We start from the raw sequence: 15,800 nt of genomic DNA, 5'->3' as shown, positions 1-15,800 counted from the left end.
TTTCCCTTCTTAACTGGTACCCAGAATTGCAGAGGCAAATAAAATCAAAGAACAAATACATCAATAATAAAATCGAAATGTTAACTATTACTTTTTTAAACCACAGCAATTTGGTTTGAATTCAGATTGAGTTTTGAAAGAAGGGGTAGGGCATGTTTCTGGATTCTTATTTTACCTGAACTGATTCACTCATCCCTACAATAGCTGTAACCTCAGCTTTAATCATTTAACATTTCTGATGTAGGCAACTTGGATTAAGACAAGTGGGATTTAATACCAGATTTGTGTAGAATTAAAACAATAGTATGTTTAGAATATGGAGCATCCCTACTTAATGAGAGAGAGTTGAGAGGGGTGGGTCACCAGTTCTCCTATGCTAGGAGAAACTGTGTAATAAATTCTGGTGCATATTTTGGATGTTCTTTTTATGGTTATGTAAAAACTTTTGCCAAAGCAAAGTACAGGCCTGCTCCTTCTACTGAAGTCATTGCCATAACGCCCTTGCTTTAATGGAGGCAGGACTGGACCTGAGATGTACATGATCTGATTTTTAAAAGCACACTCTCCCCATAGAGAATGAATGCCTAGGTGCACAAATGTTAGCTTTCAGGTATCATACATTAACTATCAGTGGAAACGTATCAGTGTCGCCCAGTCTATTACTGGTGGAAACATCTTGTTTATAAAACAGAATCTGTGTTTTGCTGGAATCACACAGGATAGAATTTTTCCACTGGTTTTTACAGATGGAGATCAGGGGACCAGGGTTAGGACTTAAAGATTCTATTCATGGCTGTGCCATTTACTTGTATGTTATTGGACACCTTTGTGCCTCAGTTTACCCATATCTGAAATGGGAAGGTAATTATGCTTAGCTACCTCACAGGAGTGTTGAATCTTAATGAAAAATTATAAAACTTTGAGAAAGTTGGGAAATGGGAAAGATAAATATTATTGTTATTACATACACAAAAACTCTGGTTAAAAACATTTAGGCTGCAAAATCAATCGCTCAAAAGTTAGGAGATGCCAGATTTAAGGCTGCCTGTGCAAACTTAATTTGGTCCCCTTGTGTGAAAACATTATGTTACAATCCTTACATGATGAAGTATTTTTTTCCACAGGACCCCTGCCTCATTCAGTGCACAGGATGGTCGCTGCTCACTTAATGAGCAGTTGTTCAATACTTTGCTTTCTCCTCATTGTTCAGTGTGTGGCCCCAGGTCTTATTTACTGCAAATTATTCAAACCCTGCTCTGAAGACAGAATTGTTAATTTCCTCATGGGCTTTTCTATGGTGTTTGTCACTATGGTATCTGAGTGCTTTATAAATATTAATTAATTTTCTCAACACCCCAGTGAGGTGAAAATGTGGTATTCTCCTCATTTTACAGATGGAGAACTGAGGCACAGAAATTTAAGGTCAGAAGTATCCCAATTTGGATGCCCGATTTGAGACACTTAGGACCTGATTTTTCGGTTTTCTTAGTGATATACAGCACTTCATATGTTCAAAGAACAGAGCACTCAGCACTTCTGCAATAAGACTCAGGGTCTGAAGTCAGGAATCCAGAAAATGCAGAATGTGCAGTTAGTGATCGCATGTGAAAAGTGTGGTTTAGGTGACTTGCCCAGCATCACAGGGGAGCCCTGTGGCAGAGGCAGGGATAGAATCCAGATGTTCATGACCTTATTTAACAACATAGCCATGAGACCATTCTTTCTCTTCCAGCAATCCTCTGCTTCATTCACTACACAACTTTCAATTTCTGGAACAAGTGTAGCAAGGGTCTAACAGACAACAGCCTCTTTGACTATTCAGCCCTTATTCATCCCCAAAGCAGGACCATCCTGTGCACTGAATGAGTAGTTGTAGGTTGCCATCCTATATATGGATGGACATGAGAAGGGGATGGAACAGTTTATCGGGGGTTCACAGATATTTCCTGACAGCAGAGGAATGATGGGACTCAGGAATCTTGGGGAGTGTGCAATAGTCTTTTCTGCCCATTGCCCACAGGCTTGACCCCTTCTGCCCTTTCCCTTGCAACATCTCCCAGCTCTGCCCCATCCCTTCCAACCTCTTCCCTATCCTTGACTCCTTGTCCCAGTCCCATTTTCTTCACTAGCCAGTCCTGGTTTCTACTTCTCAAGCTTCTCATTCCAAGCCCAGTCTTGTCAGTCCCAGTTCCCCCTCCAGCTCCTTATTTGATTTGTTTCCCCCCTCCACCCGCTCAACATTTCCCATCCCCACTGACTCCCAGTCTTACTTCCAGGGCTCCTCATCCAATCCGTGTCTCCTCCCCACTCCTGACACCTTGTCCCAATCCGTTTGCCCATCCAGTCTGTTTTTTCCCGTTACCTCCGCTCCTCATCAGATCTGTCTCCCCTCCCCACACAGCATTGGCTTCCAGTACCAGTCTCCCCCCATCTCCTCATACAGTCTTGGTCTGTGTGTGACTCAGTGACGCCCAGTCCCCCACACCATTGTCCTCTCCAGCTTCCAGCCCAGCAAGTCCTAGTCTTCCCCCAGCTCCCAGTCCCAATCTCCTTTACAGCCAGTCCCAATCCCGCTGCAGAACAGCTAGTCCCAGTTTCCCTCTCTCCTCTGTCAGCCTCCAGCCCGAATCATGCCTCCCAGGCTCCTGCTCTAATGTACTCCCTCTGCCCCTCCACCTCTCCCAGTCAGGCTCTTGTCCACTCTGCATTCAAACCAGGTATTTTCTTCCTCAGCATAGCCCTGGCCCAGCAGGGGGGAGCAGTTTCATTGAGAGCACAGGAGAGACCGTTTTCCTGCTCCCAGTTCAGGTGCCTAGTCCCAGACTCCGCGCAGCCTGCAAAAGCCCAGTTCTGCAGTTGCAGTGAAAGTCCTGCTCAGCCTCGGGCTGGAACATGCCCAGTGTGGATGGAATCTTTAGGGAATTTAACTACTAAAATCTAAGAAGTCTCTACTGAGCATGTGCGAACTGTGATTCCTCCCCCCCACCCAGAGGTTTATAACTTGACCAAATGTGGGCAGATTTTCATGGGGAAGGCAAAAGGCACTTCTTTGACACACAGCACCCTCTCTGCTGCCATGCCCCCCCACACACACACACACATTTCAAATCCCTGTTCTAGAGCTTCTCAAAGAAAAGGCCACCAGAACTTTTTAACATGGATGAGAACACAGTTAGTTGTTTTAGACACAACTGGAGTGTTTTGGCTGAAGTTTTCTAAAGAACGTTCCACCTGCTGCAGACACCCAGTATGGAAAATTGAATGGTTGGGGAAAGCTATCAGCAATTGAAAACTGTTTCTTATAATGGGAGGTGTTGGGCAACCTTAATAATAGGCTATGCCACTCATCTTGCCTACAGTTACTACAGTGAAGGAATGGCAGCATATGTATAGGGTTCACTGAACCATCTTGTTTTAGCCAGACTTTAGTAGGAAAGCAATTAAAAAATTAGGCTTACAGGGTTAACTATTCTCTTTTACAACAGTAATGAGAAGCATAATGAAATATGGACTGAGAAAAATAAAATTTGTACCTACTTGCTTCTATTGAATCCATTTTTCCCTTTTGGAAATATTTTTCCGTCAGTCAGTAGCTATTTAGAGCTCCAGTAAAGAAATATTTGTAAATTGTTGTTGCTGTCTTGTGTCCTCATGCCTTTTCCCTTCAGTAGCTTTTGTTAGAAACAATGCAGGGGCATTCACAGATAACAATAGGACTGTTATGTTTTATTGCGTTTCTTCAAAGCTGTGATCAGCCTATTTTAGCTATTCATTACACAAGAAGTGAGGAGTCAGCTGAGTTCTGTTTATATACCACTTCCATGTATTAATAAAAGCTACAGAAGAAATTCCATTGTAACCAGCAGGAGGGAGAATCAGTTAGGCAGGATTTGGGTCCAAAGTGTGAAGAAATACAATAATGTGAAGATATCGCTGCACTATCTGCTGTTTTTGGACTCTGTGCCTATATTAGGAGTTGTGGTAATGTTTGTTGCAGACTGCTAATTCAAATTGCATTGGTGATTGTGTGTTTTCAGTCTGCTTTGGTACTGAGCAAGGAAACTGTTACAGGGACATCGATTGCATGAAATGGTTGGTTGTCTCGTTAGCTTCCTTAACTTTCTGCATCCACATGACATCCCTGTTTTTGACTGACCCATTTTAGTCTGCCTACAAAAGCCCACTATACAACCAGGGCTGTCCCAGTGCATCCTGGGATTGTCCAGTTACCTATTCCATAGTGTGCAGCACTTTTGCTGGGAGCAGGGACTTTTCAGCAATTTCTAAAATGGTGCCCCATGGAGTGAAGCTGTGGGAGCTTAGGGGCATTCTTGGAATTCTGCATATCTCAGAGTTCCCCAGGCCCAGTCAATATTGCTACACTGCAGAGAAACAGTGCTTGCTCTTTGCACTGGCAGCTTATTTCATAACAGAATGGATGGCATGGGAGAGTCATGTGACTGTTAAAGGTCAGAAATGAGGTAGGTGAAACTCATGTGGAGGCTGAAGATCTCAAGATTGCAATCATATGGGACAAGCTCGAGGCTGCATTTTTGTCACAGCTGTCACGGAAGCGAGGGATTCCATGGTCATCTTTCTTTTCAAACAAAAATGTCCTTGACTTTTGACATTTTGAGAACCGTGAGAGCTGCCAACTCAAAGCCTGAGCTTTGTGGGAATCTGAGAGAGAGGGAGCGAGAGAGCGCCAGAAAGCAGGGACTCTAATAATTAAAGCTAGTAGTTTGTCATAAGAAGTGGTGTCAAGGATTCTGTGATTTCTGTGGGGAGGGAAGTCTTGGAGTTACTGTGACACCAAGTACCCCTGTATACATACTATTGTAATAATCTTCGTACAAGATATGCTTTATGAGGTATCATCTGAAGACTAATAACTCACTGATCATTAATATTCTTGCAAGATGTATGTATGCAATGGGTATTAAGAGTTATGAATATATGCTGGAATTCTAACTAAAGTGTGTGTGAACCAGGTATGTCGGGGGTGATGTTAAACAGATCTGTCGTAAACAAAGGAATGTGTTTATCTCAATTTGTGTATAAGTAGTAAAAAGGGTCCTTGAGACAGCATGGGCAGGAGATGGCAGGAAACAGGACAATTTGGATTTCAACAAACACAAGTGGGGGAAGAAAGAGCACGGAGCCTCCTTCATCACCAGACTCTGTCGCCTCCTCTATTACTTTGTTACTTTGAAGGGTAACCCTCAGAACAATCCATGTCAAAGGTTCACTAGAGTATAAAAGAAAGAGGTAGAGAAATTCTCTCTCTTTCAACTAAGATGACAAAGGCACCAGCACCTTTGGAACTCTGGGAGAGATCCTGACCAAGCAAAGGTCAGGCCCCATCTTGCTGGAAGACTGTGGGTGAGAAAGGCCATCTTTATCAAAACTTTGAACTGAAACTTGCCAGATTAAGTTTTAAACTTCTAGGTGTGCCTTTTCACTTTTATTTGCTTTATCTCTTATACTTGGATTCACTTAAAATCCTCTTCTTTTGTTAATAAATTGTATTACTCTTAATTATAAACCAATTCAGTGCTGTTTAACTGGAGTTACCAAACAGCTCAGCTTAAAGTAGCAAATTGTTGAATATTGACTCCTTACAGTGGCAATGGATCTTAGTATCTGAACCCTCCACGAGAGGACTGGACACACATTTTGGAAAAATTTGGGACTGGGGGTGCGTTGGGGTCACCCTTCAAGTAGTAACTAAGGCTGGTGGAAGCCAGAGTCTGACTGGGGTGTTGCTGACTGGCTGCGGGGGGTCAGAGCTGCTGGACCAGGGCTGTAACTATACACCGACAAGCAAGGTGTGACCTGCATGTGAGTGGCCCAGGTTGGGAGCTATAACAGTAAAGCATTGTGGGGCACCCAAGGTTAGAGGGCAGGGGGTGACAACCCCTCACTGGTCTGGATTGCACCCCAGAATGTGACCGCTGCAGAGCTGCTTTCAGAAGTGTCTCCATAGCATTGCTCTACTGCTGTCTTTGTAGAGGACAAGACAGGTAAGAGAGGATGAAGAAGAGGCAGCAGTTGCTATCTCCCGAGCAATAGGACTGCAGTTGTAAATCATTCTGAATTATTAGTTAAATGTTATTACATGGGCTTAAACAGTTTTTGTTTTAGAGTGAGGATGTTTTGATTGAATAATGAAACACATGACTTTTGACATTGTTTTTTAAAACTATATATCAATGCCTTTTGGCATTCTTTCCCATGACTGCACTGTGACTTTTGGGATCACTTACCATGGCACTTTATTAGTCGTAAGTCCATTGTATGGGTTGCTGTCTAGGATGTTGCCCCGAGACAAGTAGTTAGTCAAGTGGCCTGACACTGTCCTTTTCCACTGTATGGCCGTTAAACATTCTCAAATGTATTGCCCGTTCTGGAACAAGTCCCAGTCTATGGAGATGGGAACCTGGAGTGTCTGTGAGTAGCTGAAGTTAATCGGAATGAAAGAGGACACTTTTTACTACCTCTGTGTAAAGCTTTGCTTATAAAATGAGAAATTCAGACCCTATGGACTAGGAAATAGCTATTGTTTTGTGTAGGCTGGCTACATGTATAGAATATTGCATGCTGGTACTTGCTTGGTTCTAACAAGTCCATTGTGTCTGAGATGTGTATAGCAATGAAGTCCTGCAGAGTCCTGTGATTACTGTTAGAAATATTGCTGAGATAACAGAAACATTGAGTTGGGGCTTCCCAGCCATTCTGGAGGTATTGGTGAGATTCACTTGCCTCCTTTCTGCCTACCAGAGTAATCACAGGAGTATTATCAACTGGAAAGTCTACTGTCCCATTGCTATGCAGGTCCTGGAGGCCATTTCCTGTTTCACTGGTTTTCAAAAACTGGTTTGCACCAGAAGGCATGGAGAAGAATTTGTAAAAATTTAATAGTGTGCAGTGAGAATAGATTCTCTTTGTATGGCAATTCTTGGAGACACTGCCTTGCTTCCTTGGTTAACTAAACCAAACATGGATTACATCAGCACCTGTCATGATAACTACTGTCTCATTAAGAGCTTAGTTTTGTCTGAAAGTGTTTTTTGGGAGGATGAAGGCAAGATGAAAATGCCTGCTGAAAGGCAGTGACAAAGACAATGCCTGCATCCCCATTTTTAATTCCTCATGTCATGTTTTGCAGAACATTTTGTGATACAAAATGGGAGGAAAGAAATAGAGTATAATGCTTGATTATTGCTTTATATTTAGAAGTGGAGGGACAAGGAGGTACAGGAATACTTTTGTGACAGCTTATTTATCTAGTTCTTTGTTACCTCTCTTTTTTTGATACTTCAGATACAATGAGCTTCCTCTAATTGGTTAATACAAATGATGAAAAAGGTTTTATATCAATCACACACACACAACATGGAACTCTGGGGAGGAATATTCTAGAGAACAGTGTTTCCCAGCTTCTTCTGGAGGTAGTTCTGCTTCTATCCATTGTTTTATGCCAGGGGTTGGCAACCTTTCAGAAGTGGTATGCCAAGTCTTCATTTATTCGCTGTAATTTAAGGTTTCGCGTGCAAGTAATACATTTTACATTTACAGGGGCCGGTGGATGGAACCTCAGACTGGCAGCGGGCTGAGCGGGGCCGGCAGCCGGGACCCCAGGCCGGCAGCGGGCTGAGCAGCTCAGCCCATCAGCCGGTCTGGGGTCCCATCCGCCGGCCCTGCTCAGCCCGCTGCCGGCCCGGGATTCCGTCCATCCAGGCCGGCAGCGGGCTGAGCGGGACCGGCAGCAGGGACCCCAGGCCGGCAGCAGCGTGCCATGGTAAATCAGCTCGCGTGCCACCTTTGGCACGCATGCCATAGGTTGCCAACCCCTGTTTTATGCGATCCTGGATTACGTAGACCCGACCTTTGCTAACATATGATATCAGGATAATAGGAGTAATAGTTACTACACTCTGTTATGTCTCACTTCTTTGGTCAGGGCAGAAAAATTCCCTTCTTCAAGCCCTCCCATAAATTTCTAGTCATTCATACATCATCATTACAAATTTTCCATGTAAGATCAGTACTGTGTTAGCCAATTGCTTTTAACAATTCTGCAGACACGTTGTCTACCCTTGGACACAGGATTGATGACTCTGGCTCTGTACTCTTTTTGTTGTCCTTTATTATGAGTGGCTGTGGTGAGGCATACAGATTGGCACGGTAGTCTTTCCACCTGAGTTTATTATCGTCCCCCTCCATGAGGACTTAGCCATTGTGACCTTTTATTATGTTTGTTTGAGGGGAAAAACCGTGTGGTAAAAAATCTGACCACAGTGAACATAGTTTTTATATTATTACTCTCTTTATAATTCTCAAGTTCCATACATTTTGCTCTTGTATGTTCACTCGTCTCATTTAGTTTGCCTTTGAATCAGTCTGTTCAATTCCTTATGTTCTTTCCTACATTCCTCTGTCTCCAAGCCATCTTCTTTCATTCTTTATCATTAATTGCCAGCTCAAACACCTTCTCCATTAATCCAGGATCATATGAAACAAAGGATAGAAGCAGAACTACAACCAAAACAAGCTGGTTTCAGAGAAGGCCAAGGCACATGTGACCAAATCATGAATATTTGTTACATCACTAAGAATGCAGAGAGTACAGTCAACCATTGATCTTGTGCTTCATTGACTTTTCAAAAGCTGTTGATATCATTCAGCACAGCCATCTTTGGAAGATACTTGCAGACATGGAGATTCCAAAGATTCTCACTGAACTCATCACAAGTAGCTACCAAAAACAACAGGCAGTTGCATGAACAGGAGTCTGCGATAGTGAGTGGCTTTCCATTGTGCAGTGTGTGAGAGAGGTTTATTTTGTCTCCACAGCTTTTTAACTTATATGCAGGATTTATTATGAGGCAAGCCTGTGAGGTTTTGACAAAGTGGAAGGAGCTGGGATCTCCATTGGTAGACACCTCTTAGCTAACCTCAGATATGCTGATGACCTGATGCTCTTTGCTACAACCACCAAAGCAATGCAACAAATGTTGGAGTTTGTAAAAACAGTTAATGAGGAATATGGACTATTCCTAAATGCGATGAAAAGAAAATGTCTGTATATTGACATGACTACAGAAACATGATGCAAGCAGGTATCACAATTAATGGACAAGCTGTGGAGGAAGTAGATTAATTAAATTATCTGAGGTCATATATAGCCAGCCAAGGAAGCTGTTTCAGAGGAAGAAACTGTGGAAAAATCATGGCATCTCAAAATGTCTGACGGTGTGACTGGTGAAAAACCTATTTTTTTATGGGATGTGAATCCTAGGAAGTTAATGCTGCTGACAAGAAAAAAAATTGAAGCTTTTGACATGTGGTGCTGGCGAAGAATCATGCGTATCTCCTGGATTGAAAAAAGACAAATGCCTATGTTGGAAATATTATGGGAGAGAAGCAGACCCTGATGTCGGAAATCAACAGATGTATACTTGGTTGCATTAGGCGTAGAGATGGAAATAACTTTGAGAACGTTATTATGAAAGGAATGGTGAAGGGTCATTTATAGTAGGGTACAAACAGCGAGGAGATGGATGGATGGTGTGTGGAAGATCAGCTGCTCAGTGCTTGAAGTTAGTGAGGGATCATGAAGGCTTTAGAAAATTATCACCGATATTCAGACATGAATACATTTTTTACTTATTTTAATGTTTCCCAAACCATGTGTCCCAATCAGGCACCAGATCACAATGCCACTCATTCAAATTTGGCCCGGTCACCCCTCTGTCATGATGGAGGGGTGGCCAGACCAGAGTGGCACTGTGCCTCTGTGTTCCAGGCAATGCCCAGAGCGGGGAGTCAGACCCAGGTCCATGGGACAGGAGCCGTCACTGCGAGGGTGGGCTCGTTCTCTTACTCTCTTCCCCCCACTCCAGTGCCTCCCCTCTGCACTGGACCGGGATTAGGGTTGTGGTGCTGGGGTGGAGGGTGCATCTATGTAATGTTGGGTTGCAAAACAAGACCAAATGTAGTTGGCGGGTTGCCTTATTAAAAAGTTTGGTAACTGCTCTAGGTAATAGTCTAGGAGTTCATACAGCTGGGATATACAGTGTCAGACAATCTGAGTAATATAAAATGACTCAAGCACGGAGGGGTAGGAGACAGCACAGTCCATGATAGGTAGGACAAAGAGAAAGGAAGAACACGTATCTGTCTTTATGGATCCAAGTGAAAAATATAGGCCTTAAAGACCATGATTAAAATATTTTTTAAAACGCTTGATTTATTTTGAGTTTTTAAAAATAAATGTATTGAAAAGCAGCTTAGAAAATTTGCCATGAGATTTGTTAGGTAAAACCATACTTCTCTCAGCTACCATCCCCATTTGTATATTTGCTGTTTGTTTAAAACTGAGTTAGTAGAATATTACTGTGGCAAACAGCTTGTTTTCCAGAAATCAGAAATTGGCAGCTCCTGTAACATCTCATGCTATTTTTCATCCTTCTCCTAAAGGGCAACACTCTAAGGAAAATACTTCTAAATCGTTACTTTAAAGGAGACTATGGAAGTGGTATGAATGGGCCTCTGTCCGGCAGCTACAGCAAAACTGCACAAGTGGGAGGTAAATCAACAGCAATCATTTAAGAAAAATAAAATATATGTCACCCTATTTTCTACTCAGGTGCATGGTAAATGCTAAGGGGATTTAGTCAGTAAATAGTTCAAACAACTGTTGACCTGTTGGGAGAGTAGCAGCGCTAAACTGTGTTAAATTGCATGCACCTGTGTCAGACAGTTGGCTTGTGTTTGGCAATCCCAAAGTATAAAAAATAAATACACAGCTCAATCCAAATTCAGACTGGCTGTGTGTAACCGTATGCCAGAAAATCCGCAGCCAGTAGCCAGAGCAAAGCACAGAAGTTCTCCACACTGTCCTGGTGTCCCTCAAAACTCATGGAAAGGATTCTTGGCTTTACAGACCTTTCACTACCAAAGCGGTTGAGGGGTCTTCAAGGAGCATGATCTGAAGGTCTGTATGTTGACAGTAGTAATTTAAGCAGGGCATGAGGAGGGGACTGTGCATAGAGCCAGATCGCGATGCACCTTAATGCTACTTTTGCAGCATATACTGTATGTGTGCCTGCTTCTGTGGGCCGCATTTCCAGGTGCTGATCCAGATGTTCCTATATAAATGTCCAGATGTTGGCCCTATGGAAATATTTACAGTCGATACCCTGTGGACCAAATTCTGCTCTGTCAGACCCTTGCATACATATACTGTATGTGTGCAAGAGTAGAATCTGGCACTGTACATTTACATTGTGCATCTGTATGTTTGTACAGTTCATTTGTTAGTGGATATGGTGGTGATTGTGTGTGCATTCTGGTTAGCTACAACATAGATGAGTTCTGAAGTTTATATGGTCCAATGGAGAACATAAAACGTAGCTAGTATTGCTGAGACATCATATGGATAGACACATTCATAATAATGCTACTATGTCACTTGTATAGTAATATGGGTGGTTGCGGAGGGGCAGGGGTTTTTGTTTTGTTTTTTGCTTGCTTTTTAAATTATAAACACAGGTCCTATCAGGACTGGAAGACTTGTGGATGACTGGAGTACTACAGAAATGGTGGCATCATGAGCTAAGCAATGGAGAGGGAAAGTGATTTTCAGCCAGACTGCTTAAAACCTTTTGTTTTGTTTTGTTTTTATTAAGACACATTTAATTTAAGTGATTAATTAACACTTTGAACAAAGGTAGCCTTTTGTTCAAGATCAAATACCGTTGCCCCTGTGGTTAGTGTCAGCGCTCACAATAAAGATCCTTAAGACCTCCCAAAGGTTCTCCAGCAGAATCAGGGAAGACAGAATTTGACATTCCTGAAGGCTTATCTACACTTAAAACGCTGTAGTGAGCTGTGCGTTGTAGCACTTCAGTAGAGACACTACCTACATTGACAGGAGGGCTTCTGCCATCAGTGTAGGTACTCCCCCCTCCACGACCATCAGTAGCTAGGTTGACAGGAGAATTTTCTCATCGAAGTAGTGCTGTCTATACCAAGGGTTAGGTCAGTTTAACTGTGTCGCTCAGGGGGTGTGGATTTTTCACACCCATGAGCGATGTATTTACACCGACCTAATTTCATAGCGTAGACCAGGCCTTATCTTTTTAATGCCTTGTTTACACATAAGCTGTAACATTTTACTGTAGCAGTATAGCTAAAATGGTACAATCGCCCTAGTGTAGATACAGTTATATCCATATAGGTGTTTATACCAGTATAATACCTAGCTCTTATGCACCTTCCCCATAAGGGAAGGTGAATAAGCTGTACTTGTGTAAGGCACCTTTATACCAGTATAATTGCGACCAAACTGGGGGGGGGGGGGTTGTATTTTTTAAAACTATTTCCACCACTAACCAAAACAGTTTTATCACTACAAAATCTGGGTGTAGACTGTGCCTTAGGTTAAAAAAAAAAAAAAAAGTATCAAGATAACCTTTCAGCCCATGTTGATGATTGATCAAGAAGCAAAAGAGGACACACAGCTTACCTTTTAAAATATGCAGTAATGCAATGAAAATGCATTTCTGTGAACAAATCACTGAGGCTCCATCTTCTTTGTTGTTGGAATTACTCAGTGTTGCTATGGTTTTGATCGTATGTTATTTCATGTTTTTTATTCTTGGGGCCCAGCACTAAAGTCATTATTTATTCAAAATTATAATTTAAATCAATGATAAATCAGTTATGAGGTAGTTTATTTTAACATGTATACCACAAATACAAATATGAATGTACAGGATATATATTTGTTGTATTTGCAGGTGGCTTTTCAGGACAAGATTCAGATAAGTCTGGGATATTGATGTCTGATATTCAGTGCCTTCTGGATAAAGAAGGTGCATCGGAACTAGTCATAGATGTTATAGTAAGCACCAAAAATGACAGAATTTTCTCAGAAGCCATCTTACTTGGTATTGCATTGCTTGAAGGTGGAAATACACAAACACAGGTATTTACTTATCATTCATTGCTTTTGAAATGCACATAGTGTGGAGACAAATGAAAATAATTTTTGCAGTGACTTTTGTGAAAAGTTTCTCTCATGAAACAATGTATCATCATAATACAAATGCAAATATGCTTTTGCTAATAATGCAGTATCTCATGCTGTAGACTTAATAGCGGAAAACACTTTTTAACTTTCTTTATGTATGCAGTACAGTACTTTTTTAACTTGTTCTTTGCCTTATGGCCATATGTTGCTTCATGTTTGTGTTTCTGAATTTAAGAGTTTTGCAGTGGTTTTAAAAAAACATACCATCAAGTCAAAAATAGCAGCAAAATTAAGTTATTTTCTGAAAAAGTTTAAGGACACTTCTCAAAAGCCTCAAAAACAGAATTAATGTAAAAGTGAGTGGTTTCAGAAGACCAATATTCCATTTTGTAGGTAATGTATAGGTAATACTTTTAGCTTAAGGATTCTAATTTTTGTATTTTTGTCCTGCAAGAATGATGCATCTTAGCGAGCTGATCCATTCTGCTTCCCATTGAAAAATAGTATCCCTCTGAAAAAGTCTGTAGATTTGAGTTTGAGAAGTAGCATCTGACAAAGAAAATTTAAAGAAATTGTGTAGTTTAAGCTATAATGCCACATAGACATAATTATTATTGTTTTATTATTAAATGGGACTAATAAGTCACTAGAACTGTTAGAAAAATGGGAAATTTCACAAAATAATTTAACTTTCTTTCTCTTTTCAAAATTTAATATTTTGAAATGTGAAAAATTGCAACCTACTCAACACGCGGTCAAAATAGCATTGAAATTTCCCCCAGTTTTTCCAAAATTTCAAAATGTCATTGAAGTTTCAAAATTTGAAACATTTTGACCTGCTCTGTATAATAATTTATAAAAGAATTAGGTTCTCAGTACCCAATATTTGTTTTTGGTTAGTGTAGATCATTTAACGATAATCTAGAAATTAATAGTTTTGCCAAAACAGTGTATTTCTCCTTGTTTAAAATACTGACATCTAAAGGATACCTTTTCTTGCAGTATTCCACTTACCAGCAACTGAACGAGCAAAAGAAGTCAGAAAAATTCTTTAAAGTTCTGCATGACCGCATGAAAATTGCTCAGCAGGAAATACGATCAACAGTGACAGTCAACACTATTGATTTGGGTAGCAAGAAGAAGGATGATGATAGTGACCTAACCATATCTGCTCCAAAAAAGAGAGGTAAAGGGGATTTTCTCTAAAATAGAGGCAAAAGAAATGCTTTGTATATGAACAGCATGTTTAGCATCACTGATACCATACCTGCTTTTCAGAGCAACTACAGCAGACTCTCGGCTGCTGAAATAAAAGTAGCTGTTTGAAAATTGTCTCTAAATTATGGGCTAGAGCCTCAGCTGGTTAGATCAAAACAGCTCTATTGACATCAGTGGCGCTATGCCGATATACAAAGTCAAAGGATTTGGCCCTGTATTTTCATATAAACAGAAATAAAGCTGAAACGAATAGGGCTGTTTGTGAAAGACTTATTCCAGCATAAGAACTGAATTCCCAGTCTGTGGTTCATCCATTGTTCTCATTGTTCACTGTATGTGGCAGAAAGATGGTGGTTTTTTGTTTTAATTTTCTGTTTCAATGTTTGAGGTTTATTTGGAAAATGTTATTCTTTTGTGAACATTGCTCTGATATTTTTTTATATTTTTGCCCAGAGGTCTTTAGGGATTGAGTGCAAAAAAAACCCCAAACACGTGTTGTTGTTTGTTGTTTGTTTATTTATTAATGAATCAAGCCGGGGGGAAACAGGAATTATTGTCTTCATTTACAGTAAGGGATTCAACACTGCACCTGAAACAAGGTATGAAGGGGCAGTTAACAGAAGCGTCTTCTGCAACATCCAAAGCTTACTCTGTGTATAGAAGAGAAATGGACCCAGAAATAGATCTCATGGGCTCAGGAACAGATGCTACAAACACAGAAGAAAAGTCCACGGAGGAAGCAACAATGAGCCCTGCTATCACAATCATGCAGCCGATACTGAGATTTCTTCAGTTGCTATGTGAGAACCACAACCGAGAGCTCCAGGTATGGTTCTGTAGAATATGTGGAAAGATTGTGCATTTGACTTTAATTTTTTGTATTTCCTGAATTTTGAGTACTTAAATTTACCTTCTTTTTTATTTATTTATTTATTTTATTTATTTTGTGTGTGTGTGTGTGTGTGTGTGTGTGTGTGTTGAAATCTTCACCTGTTCGCAAGGTTTCAAGGCTGATTCCCCACTCTGGCACTTTGAGTGCAGAAGGTGGGGGCCCGCAAGGATTCTAAAAAATTAATACTGGCCACTCCAGGCTTGTATTAAACTCCCACGGTTACGGCTTTTCTCTGACTTTGGATGGGTAGATGCTGCCACCACCCAAGTGCAAAAACCCTTTGAAAACCCAGGTAGGCACACTTGGGAATTCCTTCCAGTGGGGTACCCTCAAGCCCCTTCACACACACCCTCCGGGGAAGAGCTAAGAAAGAAAACAAAGGAAATCAGCTGTTGCCATCAGCTAATTAAACATGTGCACAAACCTCTTAGGACACAAAAACTCAATCTTGTTCTTAAAGGTAAATTTTATTAAAACCAAAAAGAAAAAAACATCTGGAAACTAGATTTAAAAAAAACCCACTTACAAAAACTAAGCATCAAGAATAACCTTCTTGAGGTCCAGCTTAAAGGTTACAGGCAAAACAAAAGCATTTGGGGTTAGCACAGAGGAGTCCACAAGCCATAAAAAAATAAAAAGAAATAAACCTGA

General features: G+C 41.0%; 1 protein-coding gene across 3 annotated transcripts in view; it reads left to right on the top strand.

Annotated features, from left to right (window-relative positions):
• The window catches only part of ITPR2 (inositol 1,4,5-trisphosphate receptor type 2), a 336,580-nt gene that overhangs the window by 234,301 nt on the left and 86,479 nt on the right, over positions 1–15,800 (top strand). For all 3 annotated transcript variants that reach the window (XM_065418887.1, XM_065418895.1, XM_065418878.1), the window contains 4 exons: positions 10,483–10,591; positions 12,807–12,994; positions 14,042–14,225; positions 14,827–15,083. In XM_065418887.1, the coding sequence (XP_065274959.1) occupies positions 10,483–10,591; positions 12,807–12,994; positions 14,042–14,225; positions 14,827–15,083 (738 nt within the window). The remainder of the gene's footprint in view (positions 1–10,482; positions 10,592–12,806; positions 12,995–14,041; positions 14,226–14,826; positions 15,084–15,800) is intronic.

This window comes from Emys orbicularis, chromosome 1, assembly GCF_028017835.1.
Source record: "Emys orbicularis isolate rEmyOrb1 chromosome 1, rEmyOrb1.hap1, whole genome shotgun sequence".
Taxonomy (NCBI): Eukaryota; Metazoa; Chordata; order Testudines; family Emydidae; genus Emys; species Emys orbicularis.
Note: the sequence above shows the minus strand (reverse complement) of the source record. Positions and strands in the feature narration are given on the sequence as shown.